This window comes from Rattus norvegicus, chromosome X (genome assembly GCF_036323735.1).
Source record: "Rattus norvegicus strain BN/NHsdMcwi chromosome X, GRCr8, whole genome shotgun sequence".
In the NCBI taxonomy this organism is placed as follows: Eukaryota; Metazoa; Chordata; class Mammalia; order Rodentia; family Muridae; genus Rattus; species Rattus norvegicus.
This window is the reverse complement of record NC_086039.1, coordinates 73,632,713-73,645,923: the sequence shown is the minus strand read 5'-3', so window position 1 is coordinate 73,645,923 and position 13,211 is coordinate 73,632,713. Positions and strand designations below refer to the sequence as shown.

The 13,211-nt window shown below is 38.4% G+C and overlaps 1 protein-coding gene across 4 annotated transcripts in view; it reads left to right on the top strand.

Moving 5' to 3' along the window:
* Zdhhc15 (zinc finger DHHC-type palmitoyltransferase 15) overlaps window positions 1–11,947 on the top strand; it is a 133,475-nt gene extending 121,528 nt beyond the window's left edge. For 2 of the 4 annotated variants that reach the window (XM_039099740.2, XM_063280025.1), the window contains exons 11-12: window positions 1,074–1,148; window positions 4,468–8,623. In XM_039099740.2, coding sequence (XP_038955668.1) covers window positions 1,074–1,120 — 47 coding nt within the window. In that variant the 3' untranslated portion in view covers window positions 1,121–1,148; window positions 4,468–8,623. Of the gene's footprint in view, window positions 1–1,073; window positions 1,149–4,467; window positions 8,624–11,799 lie in introns of those variants that run through there. The other 2 variants (XM_006257145.5, NM_001039101.1) reach the window with 2 other exon arrangements.
* The last annotated feature ends 1,264 nt before the right edge of the window (window positions 11,948–13,211 follow it).

Sequence of the window (13,211 nt, the reverse complement as noted above, 5' to 3'; positions counted from 1 at the left end):
TGTTACTGACCAAATATCCACCCATATAAGACAGACAGAGGGACATTTGATTACCGTTAATGGTCCATTTTCTGTTAAAATGAAAAGTTATTAGAGGTTATGTACTTTATGAAGTAGTTTGTATGCCTTACAATTGTGATGGCTGGAAGATTGAAATGACATAGTGACAATATCTCAGCACAGACACACAGAGAGACACACACAGATACAGACACATACACACACACACACACACACACACACACTCAGAGAGAGAGCGAGACATACACACATCCACACACACATACACAGAGAGACACACACAGATACAGACACATACACACACACACTCAGAGAGAGAGCGAGACATACACACATCCACACACACATACACAGAGAGACACACACAGATACAGACACATACACACACACACACTCAGAGAGAGAGCGAGACATACACACATCCACACACACATACACAGAGAGACACACACAGATACAGACACATACACACACACACACTCAGAGAGAGAGCGAGACATACACACATCCACACACACATACACAGAGAGACACACACAGACACAGACACATACACACACACACACTCAGAGAGAGAGCGAGACATACACACATGCACACACACATACACAGAGACACACACAGACACATACACACACACACTCAGAGAGAGAGCGAGACATACACACATGCACACACACATACACAGAGAGACACACACAGATACAGACACATACACACACACTCAGAGAGCGAGACATACACAGATGCACACACATATACACAGAGAGACACACAGATACACACACACACACACACACACACCTCTATTACAGCTTGGTGCATCATGAGAAAGAGAAATGGCTGCAGAAAAGGCTACAAGAATTCTCCTCAAATAAGTACTACACTGTTGCCTTCTGAAGCTAGAACTCCCATTGACTGAAGTACGTTCTACTAGACCCCATTTCTGAAAGTTTCTTCCACGACATGCTACCACACAGGAGACCAACATCACAAACCTCCGAGGGACACACTGAGTGCATAGCACTCACCTGTACTTTTCAATCTTACAGATTATCCAGAAGGCTTGTCGTCACTTGCTGTGGAGTCAGAAACATAGCAGGCTTCGCATTTTCTGTGTCTCACAGGTGAGTGTTAAAGAGGCACATTCAATGCCTCCTGGACTAAGAAGCAGTCTTGAGAGCCGAACTAGAAAAAGAGAATGTTCTCACTGTGGTGAGCAAGGTGTTAAATTCTTCACTCTCATTGCACACAGAAGGAGAAGCTCTATGCATAATTTCCCTGTGCAATGTACTGAGAAAAATGCCTTTATTCCTGACAAACTCACATGTACTTCACTTGTGCTAAAAGACCCCAGGGGATCCAAAAACAGCCAAATATCTCGTGCAGGTTATTTACTTTCATACTGTGAATTATAAACCTTGTCACAGTGCATTCCAGGTCCCTGAAATGATACAGATTACAAAGAAGTTCTTTTTGCCTGACTCCATTATGTCTGCCAATAATCTATTGTTACCTACTAACGGCAAAGACCAGCTTCCCTATACTCCAACCCTCCTAACATGCTACTAATTTGTTATCAGTGGCAGGCAGCTTTTTGCACAGGATTCTCCTTGACCTGTTGGAAAGCCTTCTCTTTGCAACACTTACAAGTAAATAAGACCAGTGTGATTCCATATTAGAAGGAGAGTTTTAGTTATAGAAATATCATGGCATTCAAAGCTCTGAACTACTAACACATCACTTCTTTTCCCGTGAAAATGCTAACAGTTACTCAGAAGCCTCTCAATCTGTGGGTTCTCCTGTCTTCAGTCATTTCCCTCTGCTTTGGACTGATACAAGTACCATACAAGACTTTGTATATGCGAGCTAGTTTGCTAAGTACTTCCGTCAGCTCTGCAAGGTGACTGTTATAATTCATATTTTCTTATGAGAAAACTGAAATACAGCAAAACCATTTAACTAAGGTTATACAGCTGTCAAACATCGAACCTAAAATTGCAACCCAGGGCTGTATGATTTCTGGTCATACATGTCCCGTATGATGCTGCATTTAAAGGCCTGATGGGCTCTTAGCTATGCAGTTTCACTTATAACAAAAGGTTAGAGTGCAGAACAGTTAAGTCTGTTTTCTTACTTAAAAACAGACTTAACTTTTGATGAAATGTTTGAAATTATGATAAGAGAGCTTATAATATCTATATTTCCATTATCTAGGATGCTTTGTCTCTATTTTACACATATATAACATAGTCTGAAATGCTAGTGATTTTTTATTTTTTTATAAAAACGTGTCAATAGAGGGTAACATGTAAGCATACTTAGTGTAGAAATTCTTGGGATTTTCAATATGCTAACAAGTTTGTGACTCACTAGGCAGCAGTTGTAGTCACTCTCTGAATTTATTTGACTATCATATCACTTCTTGTCATCTCCTATTCAAGTCATGGAACCTTGCCCTTGTAGCAGTAGATATTAGAATTTTTAATAGGCTAGGGGATATTGTGAACCCCCCAAAGTGGAGTAAGATATTTCTCAAACTTATATGACCATGCAATTCTCCGTTCTAACCTTTCATAAATATCTCAAATGGATATTCATCCATGAAATACATTTCTTCTACTTCCCAGGGAAGCATTATTGCCATTAAGGACACCTTTTCTAGGGAACACTACCCAAATTAGTTAGGCGATTGGTTTTACAGGAACAACAAAGTCATGTTCTCAGTATAATTAAAGATAGTTTGAGGGAACAATGAGAGAAATATTTGAAAACTTGTCAAGAAGCTGGGTATAACAGTGTACATCTTTAATCCAAGCACTCAGAAGGCTGAGGCAGGTGTATCTCTGAGTTTTATCTCTGGTATACATAGTAAATTCCAGGACACATAGAACTGTGAAGACTTTAAGTTATATATAGAGAGTGACTACAGTGATATTTGCAAAATATACAAACTGAGCTCAACCTAAATATCTATTCATAGAATAGTTGAATAATATATATACAAAATTATAGATTTATATATTTTTTCTTTATTTTAGTTTGAAGAGGTTTTTTTAATTAAAGAAAAAATAAGGACAAAATGAATACCCCATATTCGTACCTTAGAATTAACAAACACTAGGGATGGAGAGGGGGTTCAGTAATTAAGAGCAGTGGCTTCCTATCCAGAGGACCCAGATTTGGTTCCCAGGAATCATATCGTGGCTAATAAGCAACTCTTACTCCATTTCCAGGAGATCTAGCCTCTATTTGCACTGTATGCACACAGGGCACAGACATACCTGCAGGAAAAACACATACTCATGTGCCTAAAATAAAAGTAAAATCTCGAAAACAACTTAACAAACATGAACTTTTTATTTTGTTGCAATTTTTATAAATAAATTATTTTCATAATCTTTACACAAAGACTCACTGATTCCACATAATTCATTCAAACCAAAACCATTTGCAAAATATGCAGCATACAAAATTAACATCTTTAATTGAATTCTTTCTTGTAAACCATTAAGCAAAGAAAACCACAACAGTTAAAGATGAGCAAAAGATAATAAATAAGAATATCATTTTGCTGTAAAATCAAGTGTAAGTTAATATAATGTAATTATCAGGTTTTGTCTACTAAATCAGCTAGGCTTTACGAATTATATAGCATCTAATGTTGGCAAAGACAGTGAGACAAATATTCATACTCATTGCGGGTATGTTAAAATTCATAAACCGTCCATTTGTGTGAAGACAAGTTGGTGACACATATAAAAGCCTTGACATGTTCATAATACTTTATCTGATAACTAACTGCACCTTAGGGGTGTGTTTCAGTGAATTAGCCAGAGTTCTCTACAGTTATTTATCAATTTATTATAAAGTCAGAATTGTTAAAATAGAACTAAGTATCTAGAAATTGACTGATGAAACAGACTGCTCTTCCATTATAATAAAATATTCAGTTAATAAGATTATATGAAAATGCTATATGAAGTTATATGTCTGTGGTGTGTGTATGTGTATGTATGTGTGAATCTAACTTTAAGGTTTTATCCATCTTTTCATTATGAGGAATAAGTGTATGAATGCTGTCCTTGAAAAGAAAGCAATAGGAACCATGTCCGTAGAACAAAATCCAGAAGCAAACTTACTAATGCTGATATATTTTCTTTTTTAAATGTTTAATTACCACTTGTTTGTTTGGGGGTGGAGCTCACGTATGCCACAAGCAAAGAGGTGAGTGTCAGAGGAGTTGGTTTTCTCTGTTCACCATGTGGGTTCTGGGGGTTGAACTCACATCATTGGACTCAGTAGCAAGTGCCTTACCCTCTAAGCCCTCTTTTTCTTTTTTTCAACATATTTTCATAAAATGATTTTAATGTTTACAAATTATTATCAACTAAGTGTCACTTTTGTTGTTCAACTCACCTGTAAAATTCTGCTTTTTATCATCAGGAACTGTCATCTCCCACGAGGCTTACAGACTTCAATATTGAGAGCCACTCTAATCCTCAAACTAAGGCACCGCTTTGGATTGATAGCTGCACAGTCTGAGGGTTCCGTCGCACACCTGTTGTGCAGATCTTTCCGGACTTTGCAAATTCACTTTGCTGAATGAACTCAGATTGGAAACAGTTGCTGCAAGCCAGTTTTTCTTTTTTATCCTCCCCCAACCCGTGAAAGCCTAAGTGTAAAATATATATATAACTTTATATTCATCTAGTCTGGTACAAAGGGAATTCAGAAGCTTGCCTTGGAGTCTAATTCCCCCATGAAAGACTATTAATCACATCTCACTGCAGGCTCTCTCTGGTATTGAGGGAAGTCAGCATGTATTTACAGCTTATGGTCAGGGGCATATATAAACATGTGTATGTGCAATATACCAATACAGAATTCTGCCAAAAATTAAGGTTTAAAAAACTGGGGCTTGTATTTAATCGTGCTGTTCACCTAAATAGCAAGTTAAATATTTGATGGGCTCTAAACAAACCCCATATCATGTATCTGAAATTTAAGGAGATCGAATAGAGCGTGACCAAGGTCCTGTTGAGAATTGAACAAGACAAAGCCTGTCCTGTCACAGAAGTTTCTGAAAGCAGCACAAGTGATGCAGAGGAACAGATCAGACCTGCACTTTATGAGCATAACAGTTAGCATTTGAAGACCAGGCGTGAGAGTGCATGCCCATCATCCCAGCTCTTGGGAGGCAGAGGAGGGGGCTGCGGCAAGACCAGCCTGCTTGTTCTCCGTGTGAGTTCCAGGCCTGCTTGGATTACATTGGAAAACAAGAACAAAAAGGAATTCCTTTCTTAAAAACTTTTAATGCCAGGCTGTGGTCAAAATCTCTATTTTATTCATTTCTCTGTTATATAACTTGTTTTAGCCTTTGTAAATTACTTTTATAATGGTCGAAATATTATAAGCCTAGGTGATGAACCATCCATTTCGTAAAATGGATTTAAGGATGATTTTCAGGTATAATTAAAATTCCGTCAAAGAAGATAACATTTCAGATATGACACTAGCCTGAGGATTAGCTAAAGGTCTGTGTTTTCACAGCAGGAGTTAATGTACAGAGTTAACTGAACAGTGATATTCCGGTCCTCTTTCTTAAGCTTCGGTGGCAGCTCAGCCATTAAGAGAGTTTACATCCATTTCCCCACTTCTTTATAACCAGCCTTCCTTTCAGTCCTAGTGCCTGGATCAATGAGATGGACACTAATGCTGCTCCTTTATAATAATAGTACCTAAGAGTATTGATGGCTTTCATTTGTCAACCAGCACTCTAATGCACAGCTGCTGACGATAAAAGGCCAACTCTTACCAGAGATCAGTGGGAGTCACGGGCATCTGTTACCAAGGAATTGGACTCCTTAAGAGATGGTTGGGTTGACTAAATTATTCTCTGTAAAATGTCTCTGAGTGAAAAAGAGTTGCCTGGCACAAACAAATCTGCGTTGGGACTCCAGTGCAACCGAGAAGGAAAACAATCCAGCTATTGAAAGTTAACAACCAAATGGTTCCATTTGGTCCCCCTGAGTCATTTTAATGAAGGTGAGACAGTTAGCATCAAATAAAAAGATTGGAGTCAGCATTTCATTTGAGAGAATACAAGAAATGAATAAATCCATTAGAGCTAGGGCCTGGAGACTGCTTCTCAAACTCACAAATTGAGGAGTGACACAGGAGACTGTGCATGCTGGATTTCGTGATGAAAGTTTATACTTTCACATAGAAAGAACTTTGCCTTTCCGTTGCTCCTTCTGAAGCATTTCTCATGTCTAGGTTTGCCTTGGAAGCATATTTAGCCATCTATGTGGCTTTATGATCCACAGGCCTTCCTTCTAGTCCTGTACAAATGTACCTTTCTATAATGGGTGCAAGCAGTATTCACAAGAAATCCACAACAGAGCAACCTTCCCTGACCCCGCTGGTCTTCCGCTGACGTACAGTACAGAAGCTGCGCTCTGTGCTTTGAAGTCCGGAAAGCATCAGGAACTTCTTCTCTGTGGAGTATGTGAGCATTCAGCCCTGGTAGGCATCGTGTCACAAAAGACAGTGTTGGTAAAGTACAGGGAAGCAAGCTGATTGTTCAGTGTCTTAAGACTTAGGCTGTCTTCAAAAGGCCAAATAAACCAGGGTTTTCTCTGGCTGCTTGGAGAAAGAAGAAACCCAATTTTTGTTTTAGTATCTTGAGCTCATTAGTTGATACACGTTGATAGTACCCCTATGCATAGATTCTTTGTGTATTGATTACTGTATATAGACATCTAAGTGGTTAGTTCTTGATCAAGAAGACAGGTTTGTGCCATAATTAGCACACCCTGACCTCACTCATTTGCTTTCTTTTCCTTGGAACCCTGCCCAGTAACTTCTGTGGGATCTCATTCCCCAATCTTTGGGACTCTGCTTCCACAGTTGGAAAGTAGAACTACTTGCTGTTAAATATCCCACAGCTAAAAGGTGCTATGTAACGCTATAGTGCTCTTATGTACTTTTATTTGCAGGACTAGAATGAAAAGTTTAAACATTACAGTATTTCTGAGCAAACAAATGTGCTCCATTCTTCTCCTCCATGCTTAGTGCACAATGTTTCCTTGCAGAGCCTAGAGTACTTTGTTAATGTTCTTCCATTTGTTCCAACAATGTCCTTGGGAAAAGATAGAATGGAAATTATTTTTCCAAAAATTAAACATAAAGGAGATAAAGTGCCATCCAAAAGCACATAGATACTATTAGAGAGACTTTACTTTCTAGTGCCGGAATAACCATGGAGCAAAGAGAACAGAACCACATTCCAAGTGTCCCTCTTTCTCCGACATCTTGAAGTTTGCAATTTAGACAACTCTTTATTTTCTAATGCAATATGTGCCTCTTGCCCTCACTGAAACTTTAAGACATATGTATTTCGCACTACATGGCATCAGCCATTGCCATAGTCTCCTGTGGCACCTAGACAGCCCAATCTCAGGGTTTGTTTTTCCAGGGAAAAATAAATGTGCTTCCTCATGTTCCTGCCAAATTGCACAAAGTATAGGCATTTGTGTTAATGGGGCTTAAGCACAGTCGTAGAAGGCGTTTTAAGAATACTGTGTAGTATACATTATTGCAATATACACCTGAGATTTAACAAGGCCCCAAATGACAGGAATGTAATAATCATTCATAGTCTATCTCTTTCAACTCTCATCCTTGATATCTAGCTACATGTGTGCACATGGACATGAATGCACACCCTTCTTTAAAGGCAGATTGCTAGGTCATTAGAACAAATGTTTCACAGGGATGATTCTGTTCTTTAATGAAGTCCAAAATCAAAAGAAGTGAAGAACATTTCATTTATCTATTCTGAAATGTCTGCTGTCAGAGTGTCAGTTTGGCTGAAAGACATGTTCTGTGCAGAGGCACAGAGGACATCTAACAAGATCATCAGACCCTAATGCAAGTTCCATGTTCACAGAAAATTCATGCACTCTGTGCAAACAGGATGAAATGGCTGACAGTGTGTGCTACATTTGCATTTATTTAACCATACCTATAAAATACCATATTATACTGTAGCCTTTGCATGTAAGTATTATGTAATAAAGCAAGAAATGGGTGGCTTTTAACTAGCATGCAACCCTTAACTTGTTTATTACCCCCAAAAGGGCTAAGGCTTGTCCAGCACAGTATGTAAAATCATTAAATGTGTTCTTTGGAGAAACCTGGTTAATATCCATCAGCAGAATGAGTTAGAACACAATCTGTCTATTATGATGTTTGGGTTTGGTAGGGAATGGTTAAAAAGAAAAGAACAATAAAATAAAATGCATTCAAAGAGTAATTGCTTTCAGCCTGCTGTCTAAATCAGCAAAGGAACACAGCGGGAAAGAGAGGTCTGGGTCTAGGTAATATATGGAATGTATTGGAGAGCTAGAAAAGGAAAGACACTGGGGGACTTCAACAGTTAAGCTCAAGTTGCCAATTTGCTATAAATCCCTTTTGCCATCAGTCTGCTTACAGTGATAAATATAGTGTTCTTAAAACGATGTGCAGAAATACTGAAAAAAAAATGCCGGTCAGCTTTCTATCTTCCTATGTTCTTTATTAAAACTATATGCATAAATTTGTTGTGTCTTCTGTATCATAATTTTCAAAAACAATAGTGGTAAAGGCTGGAGCCTCATGCCACTGTGGTGGCAGGTTCTGCACATCTCATCTTCCTGGAAAACAATAGAGTTTACTCACTCCTGGCTGGCTTGGTAGGTGTGGCATATAGATCCCTGTGTAACATCTCATCTTGTGAACACCCCCCTCCTACTCGTTCAGTGTTTTTCTTTTACTTGAGTAGAGCTGAGAAATTAATGGTAATGGCTTTTTGATAGAACACTGACCAGGCTAATGGCACTTAATCGTGTTCAGTCTCTGCTTAGCCTCACACGCCTTCTGTCGTTTACTTTGCCATTATGATAAGTAAAAGAAAAAAGAAAAAAAAGTCTTGCTTTATGTGTCTAAGCATGCACTCAAGTCTGGTGTGCTCGTTCTCATACTGAGAACTGTGTTTAGTGATCTCCAGGAGTATATCACCGGAAGAAAGAGTGCAATTGTCCAGAGAGAAAAATGGAGTAGTAGCTCACTTGCTCCTAAACCACATATCGTACACTTAGAGGACTATTTGAAAACAGCATCAAGTGAGCGTCCAGAAATTTTTCCTTCAGGGCTGACAAGGTAAAGCTTCTTTCAGGGCTCACTTGCTACAGGGCCAAAAAGGAGGAGGAGCCGAGTTCAGATGCCCAGCACCCATACAGAAAGCCAGGTGGAGTGGTGGTGCGTGCCTATAATGCCAGCACTCGGGAAGGAGAGCCTTTCTGTCAGCCAGCCTGAGGGAAACATTGAACTCCAGTTTCAGCGAGAGATCCTGGAACTGGAGTTCTCTGATTTCCACACTCACACTTAAATAAGAGTTCCATTAATAGATGCATCATTTGCACAAAGTCCTTGACAGAAAAAAATTTCGGAAGCCCTCTCCCCTCCAATTAGCCAACAAAGAAGGCAGAAATCACGGAAATGGAGAGCGCAGCCAGCTGAAGTTTGGTGACTTTCTGACTAAATAATAACAGAGAACTGGAACCACTTGGGAATGGCCCAACCTGTATGGGTCAGGCTCAACAGAAAACCCCAAAATGAGTCTTGTATTTAGATTTAGTCTTTAAAAATGTAATTACTTCGTTCTAGGTAAAGACCTTAAATATCTTTGCTGAGAATGCCATTTGATATATTACAATGCAGCAGCTACAACAGCTTTAATTTGCATCACAATGTACTAGAAACAAAAGAAAACAAATTTCTTTGTAGATTACAAAAGAAGACGTAAAGGAAGCCTCTGTATAAGAATGTCATTTGAGTTAAGGTTGTTACCAAGGAAATTCAAGGCCTAGACATTCAAAAAGAAACTTTACAGATATAAATAAAGATGTAAATATATAGAATGCTTTATATAGGAACATGTAAACATCAGTATGCATTTTCTTCGTGATATAAGCAACAGAATTTTTCAAATCTAATTTTCTCGCCATATGCAGTGACATTGAAAAACTAGTCGGTTTCTCTTCGAATATTAAAATACTGATTCTTATACCATAGCATAATTTGGTGGTTACATTACCAACTCTAGGGGATTCGGAAATTTAACAACGACAACAGTACATCTTAAGCAAACGTTTTTGAAAATATTTGAATAGATTTATGGTTTGGAAAGGAATTTTTTCATAAATCTTCACAGAAATACTCAAGTCAACTTTAACAAGTAGTACAATCTTATACCCAAACGATGACAATGTTAGCAACCTCTAACAAAAACAACTATAGCATATAAAAATTTCTGTGATGATAAAACACAATTCAATATACAAGGAAAGCAAATTTTGCTGTTAGAACATCACAAAATGTAGATGACTAATTAGTCAAAATGTTATTAAATTATACTTAGCAATCCACCATGGTACTTTGCATGAAATGCTTTGAACAATTAGCACTTACTGGAGTAATGTGTTTCAGAGAGACCCAATAAATGCAAACCCGAAGTTGCTTTTGGATCACCAAGAGTCTGCATGTAGTGGGGCTACAGGAGAGTAGAGTATTCTATAAAATATAAAACCATTCAGATAAAACACAAGACAAGCCAAAATGAAATAGGACCAAATAGACAGAAATCATTGAAATGGACAATGCAACCCTCTGAAGTTTGGTGACTATCCATTTCATTTTTAACCCCTTTCTGCCAACTATTATTTCAAAGCTATTTCCTAGGTATATATGTTTTTCAAGAGGCTTGATGAACCAGAGTAGGGGATTTACGGGGAAGAGCTTCCCTCTCAGATGTGCAGGGGACAGGCAGGGGGAGGAACTCTGTGAGGAGGACCAGGGAGCAGCATTTGGGGTATTAATAAATAAGTAATGGTTTTATTCATGACAGTTTTTGAGTGGTGGTGGTGGAACACCCTTTTAATACCATCATTCGGGAAGCAGAAGTAGGTGGATCTCTGAGTTCGAGGCCAGCCTGGTCCAGGATAGCCAGGGCTACATAGAGAACCTCTGTCACCAAAAAGAAAACTAAATAACAGTTTTAAGGCAAGCTAGCGTTGCTCAAGCCTATAATCACGGGCTAAGCAATCGAGTGCAAGTACAAGGCCTGGCTGAACTAGAGAGTAAATTCACGGCTAGCTCATAATCTAGGCAGAAGAGCTCAAAAATAAATATAAGTAAATATGTGTGTAAAGAGCTAGGGATATAGTACAGTTGTAGAATGCCAAGATGCCCTAAGGTTAATCTCCAGCATAAAGAAGCAGGGCAAAATGGAAGATGAGTACAGTTGACTACAGTTCTTGCTGGTTTGGTGGTTCTGAGCACTCAAAAAGCTGAGGCAGGTAGGAGAATTGCCAGTTCAAGGCCAGCCTGGGCTACTTGGGGTGACTCTATGTCAAAACATGTTTAGAATTTTGGGAGGAAAAGGTTGCCACCAAGCCTGACCATCTGACTTCAATCTCCAGAACCTACATGGTGAAGAAAAAAAACTCACTTTCTAAAGTTGTCTTCTGAACTCCATATTTAACTGTGTGTATGTGTGCATGTGTGTGCATATGTGTGTATGTGAATAAATAAATAAAAGTTGTAAATAAATAAACCTTTAACAGAGTGACCTGGAGACAACTTCGGATTTGCAATCTGTAACTCTACGCCATGTTGGTGCAATTATCTTAACAGACGCACCTATCTCTTGTATTTCTGCATTTTGTCTTTCAGAAGGAGTCTTGGGGTCTCACTGTATTGCCCAAGCTGCTTTCTAACACCCGAGCTCAAGAGATCCTCCCATTTCAGAATGCTGCAGCTGAATATGGCACATGCCTTTAATACTAGTCAATTGTTTTTTAAAATATTTTATTGGTCACAAGCTTGTGAAGTTTTCTGCTTTTTATTTACCTAAGAGATTTAGACAGCTGGAACCATCTGAAACAAGTTCATTTCATGAGCCTTTTTAAAGATTACGTTTTTAAAAAGGTATTTATTCCATGGAGTCTTTCTACTGTGATCCAACATACTGAATCTATGTCTTCGGAATAATTTTCACTACCAAGAGTCATCATTTTTGGCTAAAACTGTTGACAAGATAAAAAAGGAGACTAAAAGAAAGGTAAAAGGGTGAAAGGATTGAAATCATATGAGGGTGTGTGTGTGTGTGTGTGTGTGTGTGTGTGTGTGTGTGTGTGTGTCCATACATAGCTTTTTATCATATGAATGAGTTCTGGGGGCAGAACTCAGGTATACATGCTTACACGACAAGCAGTTTATCGATAAAGCTATCTCCTCAGCTCAGTTATTTTTAAACCTTAGCATTGGTTATTTTAACGAATTGATGATATTATTTTAAACCTTAGCACTGTGGTGCACAGCATGAATTCAAGGTCATCCTTGGCAATATACAGAGTCCAGGATATATAACAACAAGTCTTAGAAATAAAAATAACCAAAATGCAATAACTAAGGTTGCACTGAAGAACTAAGGACAGTTAGTGAGTACTGGGGAGAGGTGTGATTTTCCTTAAAGGTATTGTGATTGATAAGTTGTCCATACTCCAGTACAGAGCCCCTCTACTCATGCAATCAATCATAATTAAACTTACTGGCTCAAAAAAGAAGATCAAAGTAGGAACAAACTTGCTGAGAAGAAGGTTTTCAATGGGAAGAAGTGAGAAAAACTCTTAGTTTGGTGATACACAATTTTTTGAATCTGGAAAAAGCTACCAAAACTCTTCACAAAATATATGTACATGAAAGTACACACAACTTTACAATTTTATAAGCTTCCAAATGACTCTGAAGTATATTTGTATGATAGTTTAAACTCCTACCTTGGGTCTGGGCGTCTTAGGTGTTGGATTACTAGTAAAACATGATCATCATGAGTAAAGTCCTGGGCTCCATCTCAGCAACACACACACACACACACACACACACACACACACACACACAATTTCTACATTAAACTGTGTTTTATCTTCACATAAGCATGAAATCAAGTAAGTGTTCTTAAATATGACTATACTATCGAACTGAGCCACCAGGTACCAATTAGTGTGAACCTAATGCTGATTTTACTCTATTTTTCCAAACTTGCTATTTCCATAATCCTGCACGCCCATTACCTGAGGCTCTGA